At 39.3% G+C, this 10,860-nt stretch overlaps 2 protein-coding genes across 4 annotated transcripts in view; one reads left to right on the plus strand and one right to left on the minus strand.

The window, feature by feature from the left end:
- The window catches only part of LOC311008362 (catechol O-methyltransferase domain-containing protein 1-like), a 151,955-nt gene extending 145,850 nt beyond the window's left edge, over positions 1–6,105 (plus strand). Inside the window, exons 1-7 of one of the 3 annotated variants that reach the window (XM_084001997.1) lie at positions 585–724; positions 2,091–2,215; positions 2,330–2,435; positions 2,694–2,812; positions 3,637–3,691; positions 5,265–5,398; positions 5,478–6,098. In XM_084001997.1, the coding sequence (XP_083858123.1) occupies positions 2,111–2,215; positions 2,330–2,435; positions 2,694–2,812; positions 3,637–3,691; positions 5,265–5,398; positions 5,478–5,630 (672 nt within the window). In that variant the 5' untranslated portion in view covers positions 585–724; positions 2,091–2,110 and the 3' untranslated portion in view covers positions 5,631–6,098. Of the gene's footprint in view, positions 1–584; positions 725–969; positions 1,127–2,090; positions 2,216–2,329; positions 2,436–2,693; positions 2,813–3,636; positions 3,692–5,264; positions 5,399–5,477 lie in introns of those variants that run through there. The other 2 variants (XM_084001996.1, XM_084001998.1) reach the window with 2 other exon arrangements.
- Positions 6,106–6,247: 142 nt separating this feature from the next.
- LOC311008367 (non-selective voltage-gated ion channel VDAC2-like) lies at positions 6,248–10,327 on the minus strand. The gene is made up of 9 exons (XM_084002006.1): positions 10,187–10,327; positions 9,310–9,381; positions 9,149–9,198; positions 8,483–8,635; positions 8,355–8,407; positions 8,022–8,249; positions 7,728–7,878; positions 7,218–7,275; positions 6,248–7,127 (listed from the first exon to the last, which is right to left on the minus strand). Exons 2-9 carry the CDS (start codon positions 9,374–9,376, stop codon positions 7,036–7,038), a joined length of 852 nt encoding a protein of 283 aa, XP_083858132.1. The 5' UTR covers positions 9,377–9,381; positions 10,187–10,327; the 3' UTR covers positions 6,248–7,035.
- Between the last annotated feature and the right edge of the window lie 533 nt (positions 10,328–10,860).

The following is a 10,860-nucleotide window of genomic DNA, read 5'->3' on the forward strand; positions in this document are numbered from 1 at the left end:
AGCCTGTTTAACCTTTTTTACATCTTAAGTTTCATAGTGACTATTACTGCTCTTTAAAATCAATAAAAACAAGCATGTTTTACAATCAAATAATGATATAACAGGTTGGAAATGACTGGTACTTGTATTATTGAGGATACAAGAATAACTCAATAAATTGTATTTATTTAGTTTCCAATTTAAAGCACCTTTCCACTTCTACTTCACTACATTGCAGAGGGAAATATTGTACTTTTTACTCCACTACAATCATCTGATGTGTATAACTGGTTACTTTAAATATGCAGATTGCAGAGCGATGTTGTTTGCATGTTAATGCACGTGTATTAAAATCATATAATACCGTAATATCTGCATAAGTATATTTTGTAGATAATGTCTGCACTTTTAATTTGCTGTGTGTGTGACAGAATAAATACACAAGGAGGCACTGGCGTACAGGATGTGAATACTTCCGTCTACCACTGTTCGGCTGCAAAACTATAAAAAAAAACTAAAATAAATAAAAGCATTTTTTCCAACATCATCCAACAAAAGGGTCGTGTAGTTGCAGAAAGGCTCCCAGCAGCAGCAGCAGCTTAACGAGGGCGTCTGTTTTGCCGTCCTATCATAACAGCTGCAGCAGGTCATATGACCGTTATCTCGCAATAACACCACGCAGGAATTCATTCACCGGTTCTTCTCTCAGGCCACAGCATCCATTTTCTTGGACGCAACTTTGCGGGTGAGTTGTTTGATTTTTCATGAAACTGTTACTGAAACTGTAGCTGTGTATGTTATTTCTATAACTCGAGTCTAAGCTCTGCAACAGGTTGTTTTTTTCTTCAGTTCATTTGGACTTTAGATTCGCTACACTTTACATTCCGAGCGGTCACATGACGCTGCTCGCCTGACTAAACAACTAAACGATGGGCAGCATCAGTGTACGCGATTTCACCACAGCGCTTCGCCTCTATTCACGGTATTACGGTACGAGGCTGACGCCAACACGGAAGCGCTCCAGTGCGGGATCAGATTATTCTCGTGACTGCTGTCGTATAAAACATGCTATTTGGTAATATTTCCAAAGAGGCGTTGGCTGGATCGGTAACACTGGGAGTCGTTTTAGTCGCTGGTTATTGGTTTGGTAAGAGCGATTTGATTGTAAACGCTTTATAACGTCTCTATTACAGTGAGGTGGTTTAAACCATGTAGGCTTGCCGGTTGTATAGAAATCTGTTAGAGCAGGAAAATTCATTCATTTTTTTACTTTTTATTTCCACAAGTAGAGTAAACGTCACATGCGTCATCCTGCCTTAAAGCTCTCAGGGAAAATCCAGTTTGGACTACCTGTGTGGATCTGGGTTTCTGTGGTCTGTGAATTCAGGCAATTCAAAACCCCTGTGGTTAGCCAATAATATACTACCTATAACCATAACTGTGGTTCTTTGTTCTTCTTACCTTGGAGGTATGTTAATTATTAAGAGGTTACAAGCAATGTATAATGGTTTTTGAGTGACTGACCTAGATTTGAGTCTTGCCTTATGTTACCTCAAAGCACTTGTGCAATAAAAAAAATAAAAACATTTGCAAACATATACATATATTTAGTTATTAGTAGTTTAACTAAAAAGTATGCCTGATTTCGTCAACCCAATTTTCACTTTATGTCGCACTATTGCCAAACAATCACATAAAACAATAAACAAACAAACAAATAAAGTACATCTTATCTTAAGTATACAGAGTTAACAGATACAACCTAGTACAGAACACCCACTGCAAATAATGCAAGGCCTTTTGGGAAATAAAAGAATATGCAGTCTAGAGACACAGTCACCAGAATGTGTTGGTCTAGATCGATTCATTGTAGATCGTCTTACGATTTAGTCTTCCTTTCTTTATCTGGATCTGTTGCTGCTGGAGCAATAATTGCATTTCCCCCACTGAGATCATTTAAGTTTTATCTATTCCAAATCAAATAACTACTGTGCAATAACGAGACCAGACTTCGGTTTCCTGAAAGATGTATACGCTGGATGGCAGGTTGAATGGCATCATCATGCTCTTAAGAACCGTGTAATTGTTTCATGGTTCACGTTTGTCCTCAGGGAAGAAGAAATCATCCATTATGAGCATCTCCAAAAGTCACGGCAAGGGAAAAGACAACCCACTCTTGCAGTATGTCCTCAATAACTCCATGAGGGAGCATCCGGTCCTGAAAAAACTCAGGCTGGTAAGGGTGTTGCGATGTCCGAAACACAGATGTGTGCTCTGGTACAATCAAGCCCTCGATGTCATGGTATGTAATCATGTTTAATGCAACTGGGTTTGTGCTCTTTGCCTTCAGAGGACAATGGAAGACTCCTGGAGCATCATGATGGTTGCCTGTGAGCAGTCGCAGTTCATGGCCAATATGGCAAAACTAATCAACACCAAGAAAGCGTTAGAGATCGGTAAGAGCCTCGGACATAACATATCTAGCTCCTGAAACACCAGGGCAGCAGCAATAACCACATCACCACCATATTAGGAGCAGTCTGTACTGCTGCAGCCCTAATACTCACTAGAAACCACATTTCTATATGGAGGCATTTAAAGGAAAAAATTGTCAAGGTGCGACGCTAACTTCCGGCGTTGTCCAACAAAAATACGTCACCCTGCACCACACCGTTGTCATCCATCACGCTCATTTCAGTGCCTTGTCATTGCAGGTGTATACACGGGTTATAACACACTGAGCATTGCGCTGACTTTGCCCGACGACGGAGTTCTGGTGGCGTGCGATATCAGCGAAGACTACACCAACATCGGCAAACCCTTCTGGAAAGAGGTACCGTTCACATCTATGTCACGGTATTGTCTAAACACTGCTTTATAACGGCCTTCAGCCAGTATGTGATGTGTAATACTGCTGTATTGTTCCCGTATTGCAAAGTGCTGATCAGGGCAGAGGAGTTTCAAATGCAACAGGTAAAATACGCAAGTCTGTGCATCTGCATGTGGAGCAGACTTCTGTCTCTCAGTCTATTGTGTGTAAAAAGACAAAAACTGGACCTGTCTGCCCTGCTTTTAATTATCACAAAACCCATTATCTTTATCAGACCTACAAACTCTGGAGAAGTGAAAAAGGTGACAACATGCAAAACTAAAACCCTCTTCATTCACTTCTACTACCCTGGTTGACATAAAAAAGGTGACTGTAGCCAAAAGGTGACCAGTTTGCAGGTGTGCTTTATAAATTAGTTGCATCCGCACCACCTCAGAACTTGATTTCATAACTGTCAAGTTTATTCTGATTGCTCACAAATGCAGATTTCCACTTTCGAGGCACACAGCATTTTAAACAACTTTTCTTTTTTTGTATTTATTCTTAAATGGTACATCTGTCTGTTGATAATTATATCAATATTTAAACATTAAGTCAGCTGTTTCACTGTATCTTCTTTTGATTAAAGCAGGAAATGGCAAAACTGGGTTGTTGTAAACTCTTCCATATTTGCAAAACCAACCATGAATATTATCATGCATGTAAATACGGTCACAGAAGACAGCCTGATGTACTGCAGCACATCGTTTCTCATCTGTTGTAGACAGACAAATAATCTGCTGCACTTTTTAATATTTTAAAATGTTTTTGATTTTTTCTGTTTACAGGCTGGAGTTGAGCAGAAAATTGATCTACGCATACAGCCAGCAGTGAAAACTCTAGGTACAGAAATACATTTCATAACTAATTTGATTCCAAGGGGTTGTGTGTGCCTTAACTTTCGCCAAAATGTATTGATGGTTAATTAATTTGCCAAGGAAAAAGCAAATAGATAAATATTAAATTAGTTCACAGGTTATTATAATCCCATGAAGGCAGCACTATATATATTTTTTTTTTTTTATGAATAAATTAAAAAAGGTGTCACATCCGCCTCAATGTATTTTTGATGCCTGATACATTGGCCAAACATTTCCTCATCCTTAAAGACTCATATCTTACCAAACGGAAACACACTGCTTTAAAAGCACTTCTGATCAATTTGAATCTCACCTTGGCTGCTTGTCGAAGTTTGTCTTCAAGAACATGATCTATGGAAAGACGACTTTCTGGTTAATAACATTCATGCACAAGTTTAATTATATACAAAAGGTGAAACCTAGGTGTCATATGTTTCATGATGAGTTTCTCTTATATTAAAAGCCCTAAAAAAAATTAAATAGTATTTAATTTCCGTATCTATTTTAATTTGGGCTTTTTCTGTCCGTTTATATGTAATTGTTTGTTTTCATGTGCGGTGTTGAGCTCTTTAGCGCCTCTCGTGGCCGTTGGAGGTAAAACACCGTCACAGTGGGTGCTTGTTCTGCCCACCGTGCTCTCAGTGGGCAGTAATGAGCCCATCACAGCCTGCCGCACCACAACTTAGCCGAAGAAGATTTCCTAACGTCGCTACGAGAAAAATTACACACAAAAGTGAGATTTATGCTTTTCAACGCACATAAATTATTTCCCCTCGCAATTACCGGTATGATTGGCTGAACTGTAACCATCTGTCAGCTGAAATTTCCTTAATTAGCTCCAATTTAACGAGCCTTTGAGCTTAAAACATATAAAAACTATAACATGCTGCAAGTGAAGACAGCTGGGTTTAATTGAAACGTGTCTACGTGAGTTTTACCTGCAGAAATGCTACCTGAACATAGCATAACGTTAGAAACGTGAACGTGAGTTTTGGTAACTTACCTTCGCTGCTGACACGTTAATCCTTTACAGTCTCGGAAAACAAAGGTGACTTATTTACGATACAGTCTCATAGACGCAACGTGTTCCTGAAGGTTGTTTTTTCTCTCTCTCCCACTGCAATTAAACGCTAAACGAAACGACCGGTGGAGTGACACCGTCGGCGTGTGGTGACGTCACATCGTGGGGGTCACCTGACCTTCCTTACCTGCGTGCGGGTCAACTAATCACTGCCAATATACAGAATTAGTGCCGATTTAGTACCTAAATGTGTTGTTTGGCGAAATATTTTATTATTTATTATATATTATTTTTTTTACTTATTTTATGTAATGGGTAAATCATTTTGGAGGGTTTAAAATGACCTTCTTTTGCTTCATTAGTTATCCTTTATTAGTCCCACAGTTGGGGAATTAACAGCATTACAGCTGCAAAGAAGACAAATATAATGAAACCAAATCTAATAAGTAATATTTATGATATAATGAGTGTTTAAGACTCAAAATGAAGATAGTTAATAATACTAATGTACCTGTTTTCCTCTTGTTTCTCTCAGATGATCTCCTGTCAGATGGCCAGGCTGACACATTTGACTTTGTTTTCATTGATGCCGACAAAGCTAACTATGACACCTACTATGAGAAGTCTCTGCAGTTGTTGAGGAAAGGAGGCATCATTGCGATCGACAACGTAAGATACATATTAAAGTTGGACTTTCCTCCAGTAGGATATTCAAACCAGGTAAACATGTTTTGTTGTGGACCTGCAGGTACTGTGGGGAGGAAAGGTGTTGAACCCGACCCCCGATGATACGGACACCGTGGCCATCGACAAGCTGAACAAGAAGTTGCACCGAGACGCTCGCATCAACCTGAGCATGCTCACCGTGGGAGATGGGCTGACATTAGCGATCAAATTATAGGAAAACGTGCAATGATCTACAGGCTTTGGAACTTTTAAAGATAGCTATTATGGGATTATGTATGGTGGCTGAAACATTTATTACCAACTGTGCTCATGTCATGACAGGTTTATGTGGAGAAGACGCAGCGTAGGGCGAGTGTAGCATTTCTGGGGCATTTCTTAGCATAAATGGAACATAATATTCATAGCTTTGTTTTCATCAGTGTATCATGTACTACAGCCAGCTGCTATCTCACTTCAGTTGCTCCTAAAGTAGCGTTTTTATGGGCCAGGCCAACATCATTTCCACTATTTTGCACACTGTGGTTCACATTACTGCACCTTGGAGAGGAGTGATTGACCTGAGGGCGTTTCACTTGGTTGCATCTACAACCACACATGCCACCAAATGATTTTAAGTAATTCCAGTGCCAGTTGTTACCTCACAATCTTAATAGCTTAATTTGTTTAAGAGTTACAAAGGGCAGCTTTTGAATTAACAAGTGATGGAACTTGATTAAAAACACACTGTTCACACCGCTCGTTTTTGTAGTGCATCATTATTTTTTAACCAAATGGATTTGGATTTGATCTAATTCTCCATGCTGTGTATCGTTATTGAATTAAACGAAAGGATGAAGGTTGATTTCAGGACTTTATTGCAAAGGTTAGACACACGCCAACACACACCGCTTCAAGATTAGTGTCACAGTCCTCAAGAAATGGGAAGAAAAGTGGATGTTTCACTCTTGATATTCTCTCGAGTGACACGGAGGAAAAGAAAATCCATTTAGCATCGCCTGGCAACTTAGAAGCAGGTATTTAAGGTAGCGGAGGTCTCAAACTCATCACACAGCGTAATAAAGCCTCTCTAGAAGGATATGTGACGGCCAGCCACTAAATTGGCTTCAATCCTAATAAGCATATTTTGTTGGGAGTAAATCTTCCAACAGGTGGAACATCACTACTAAAGTACAAATAAAATGTGCAAATAAAACAAAGGAGAAAGAGCTTGCATAAAGATAATCTACTGTGCAAATTAACAGCTCAGATTTACATTCTACAGTATCAGCATAATAGTGAGGTTTTGTATTATTGAAACCATTCCTGGCCATTTTTCTTTTCCCATTCAGACTAAACAGTACCGTTTAGACACGATGCACCCAGAAGAGGAGCCCATCACCGGTGAGGATAAATTGGCAGAAGTAACCGATCAAAACATGTGATTGAAAACATGAATAGTTATTGTAACAACAATAAAAAGGAGGCTGGTGGGAAGGTTTCCATTTTAACAGTGCTCGAGAACTGGACATCTTTTTTTTTTTTGTTTTGGCTTCGCCTTTTGTTGCTGACCGGACAGGAATACGCAGGATCAGGTTCAGCTGATATTTCTCTTTCTACTTAAGAAATGGCAGAGCGCATCCTCATGCCTCCAACTCCAGGCCCAGGCCCAGTTTGTGACCACCGGCATTGATGTTCTTCCCATCCACCAGTGCAGAGAGGAGAAGTTTCATACCTGCAATACAAATATATACGTTTTAAGTTATTAAAATAGGTTTTCTTTGTATTTCTTTAAATTGTATAGTAGACAGGAGATGGTTCTTACCAGGCCGGAGAGTCTGGCTGTATCCAATTCCTACCAAACTGGAATTATTCACCTTAGCCTTGACAAAACAAACATAAAATCATTAAAACTAACATTCAGACTAAACAGTATAGTTTAGAATGCACGATGACCTCATCAATATGCAATTAATCATGTCATATGGCGACATGAAGCAACCTTTGGAGCTAGTGATAGCTACTTTCGTTGGAAAGAGTTGGCCTGTTAGCCTATGTAACACGTACGGTTTAAAGTGTAGGTTTGAAATCTTTTCTCAGGTCGCTCTGGGAGTGAATGAACCACATATAAGCAGCATATAAGAAAAAACTATCTGTAACCTGGTGGGAGGATTGAAGAAGCCTTGACGCTTGCCACTTTAATTATCATTTTTGATATACCGAATGTACTTAAAATTTAAGTTGGCAAACAAAAGTTTGAGAAAAAAAAACATGTAAGTTTTCAATCTTGTGTTATCAAAAAACTTGCAAACACCAATCCAAAAAATACACTTACTGATATGGAGGCACTGGAATCTAACTGGTATTTGGCAGAAATTCCAAAGCGAGTCCCGTTGCTGCCCGCTGTCCAGGCAAGATTCACAGCAGTCTCCAGTTTGTCGTTTACCTTCTGGTAAATGGATCCACCAAACTCTGAACCGTCATTTCTGAGAGAGGAAAAAAAAAAAAAAAAACAAAGACGAGCAACATCACTTGCATGTCAGTATTCTTCAAACTGTTCCATCAAACAAAAACACTGTTAAGTTATTCATCTTGCTTGGTTTGAATATTTTTCTTTCCTAAAACGTACATATTGGTGTGGAGCTGGAAGTCTCCGGTCTTGTAACCAACTGCAAAGTTACTCTGAGACATTTTTGATTTGGCCGAGTCAAAGGTCATCTGGTAGCCGGCCAGCCAGCCCTCGTAGCCGGCCACTGCTGCTCCATGGATGGTAGGACCAGCGAAATCTAAATCTACATCCACGCCCACGTTAAGGTATTCTCTTTTGTAAGTAGTCTTCACCTTGCCGCTCTTCTTGCTGTGAAATCATAAGAAGAGAATGAGAAGTGAGGAAGTGAAGTAAGAGGGATTTACTTGATACAATGATTGCAGGTCGCGATTTAACATTTAAACTGTATCTTACCCAGTATTTGGTGAAAATGTAGTGTCAAAGGTAAGTTTCAGCCCTTTGGTGATCTAAAGAAGATGAATCCATGAGTCACACTTCATTTAGAGCTGTTGCACGAGCGGGATGATTAGTTTACAACTTACCTGATCCTCAACACAAATTTCAGTTCCAAGTGTGTTTTCCGTGGTCCACTTCTCCGTGAACGTCAGCCCATAATCAGCCCACTTGTACTTGGTTTCCAGTGCTCCGGTGACCTTGCTGGTGTCAACGTTGGATGAGCCAGAAGTTTTAAACTCCTAAAGTGAATGCAAGAGGAATTAGGTTCTACCTGTAAACAGAACACCAGGCTGGAGTATTTCCTCCACTACAGTACAACCTGGAGCTGGACCATGTGACCAGTCTAATCGCACCCTTGAGCAATCACCGATAAATTAATGAGATTAAATGGTTATCTTCACGGAGCATCGATTCTGTTATTTTTGTAACTGTACCTCTTTAAATTACAATTGAATATGCCTGCTTTAAAGTAAAACATATTATATAGGGTTGGATTCATTTTTAAACATAAACACATGAAAAAAATGTTTTGATAACGATCCCTTAAACGTGGTTATTAAATAATTGGGATAATTAACGAAGAGGGCTTGTTATTGCTCTCTAATAGACAAACTATTTTTCTAAATGACGTTTGCAAATTACATTTCTGCATTTGCACGTTCTTGACACTTATCAGTCGACATTTATGCTGATAAAAAGCCGAGAATGCTTGCAATTCACTACTGCATATTTAAAGTAAAAGCTCAACTCACCACTCCACTCGAGGACTTCGTCTTCACATCAAGCTTAACCAGTCCAAAACCTGCAAGGACAACGACGGTGAGAAAAGACTGCATTTCAAACAACCAGCCCATCCTATCAGGGTCAATACATACACACTCATAAAACAGGCTTTTATCTTGCTTCCACCTACCATATCCCTTATTGAATATGTCCTTTGCTGATTTTCCAAGGTCTGCATATGTTGGAGGAACTGCCATTTTTCCTGTCACAAAAAAGGGACATTAGAGAGAGCGTAAAGGCTGACAAAGTGAAATGTATACAGAAAAGTCAGGAAAAATTTGCATCTGTAAACTGTAAAAGGACAGAAACGGTGACGTTTGAAAACAACCAGGACTGAGGCTGCTGAGTAATTTGTACATTACAGCCACTTTGGGGGAATTTATTTATTTTATTTAATGTTCTATCATCTCAAATGAGAACTCATGATGGTATTACGTATATTTCTGTTTTGTTTAAATAATGTTTTAAATCCAACATCACAGATTTGATTGAACAGGTCAAACCTGCACCTCTTGACTCACACTCTCTCGGTCTCCATTAGTGTCAGATTCTGCTGTCACGTCTCCTTATTGTCAAGGTTAAACAACTGCTTACAGTAGCCAGGAAGACAGCAACGTTAGGGCTATAGGTGTGAAAGCACACATCATTCAATGTGTGCCTTTGTCTTTAACATTACTAGTAATTAATAATGTAATTATTCAAGGAGTCGTTCGTTAATACCACTTTGGATAAATGGGGAATAATGCTAACGTTTAGCATACAGCGGAAGGATGTTCTGCTTTTAAGGATTGCTCCTTTTCTTTTTTTCTTTTTTTTTACAATTCAAACCAGTAAATTAAAAGATCACCACGTCACGGGTGCCTGCTAACAGTATTTTTGAAGGAATTTGAACGCACGAGGGTGGTAGGGGGCGTTTTCTTGCTAGCTAATGTGACGTTGGATAACCGTCTTCGACATTCAAACGAAATACAACCTGACGTCAAGTAATAATACGACCTTTTACTTACCGAGTGTCACTGTGCTCGATTGTGTTGCTGTCAATTCGCGAGGAGGGTCAGCGGCTGGAGGAGGGGAAGCGAAAGAGACCGGTGTAGGACGATATGGAGGAGACACCGCAACAAACACCCTCCTGACCTCGGCGACGCAGGACCCGAAATATAGCTGTTTATCTTGTGCCTGTCTGAAATCGAAACGAGATTATTAATCTGTAATTCTCGGCCACTTAATTGAGTGTTTGTTCTACGGTTTGGCAACAGCAAACGCAATTCGTGTTATTCTCAAATGTCAGCGTTTTTCATGCCAAATGTGTGACACTTGCATACCGGCACGTCGAAGACCTCTAAATCACCATGGTAACCAATAAAGTAATGTAACGTTATACTGAGCTTTTATTTATAACCACGACCAAGCAATAAAGGGAGTTTAAACAAATATTAAAGTAATTTTATAAAGTACTTAACAGGTTTTTATTTATTTATTGACAAGTTTATTTAAAGGGGCCACATATAAAAATAAACTATATGCAATACTTGAAATCAGACATAGCTAAAAACCTGAATTTCCTACCTAATTTGACCTACTATGAACAAATATTAAAAATGTAAATATGCTACAAACTTCCCTCTTATTCCACGACTTGGCCCATAAGACTAGCTCATCATTTCAAGGACCTCATGCGTGT

This window comes from Eutrigla gurnardus, assembly GCF_963514095.1.
Source record: "Eutrigla gurnardus genome assembly, chromosome: 22".
NCBI lineage: Eukaryota > Metazoa > Chordata > Actinopteri > Perciformes > Triglidae > Eutrigla > Eutrigla gurnardus.

What these genes read in the sequence shown, in the direction of transcription:
- LOC311008367 (XM_084002006.1), bottom strand. Translation starts at nt 9,376, where the DNA reads ATGGCAGTTCCTCCAACATATGCAGACCTTGGAAAATCAGCAAAGGAC. An exon ending in CATATTCAATAAGGGATATG is followed by an intron (nt 9,199 to 9,309) that starts GTAGGTGGAAGC and finishes TTGTCCTTGCAG; the next exon opens with GTTTTGGACTGGTTAAGCTT. An exon ending in TTCCAGCTCCACACCAATAT is followed by an intron (nt 7,879 to 8,021) that starts GTACGTTTTAGG and finishes TTCCTCTCTCAG; the next exon opens with AAATGACGGTTCAGAGTTTG.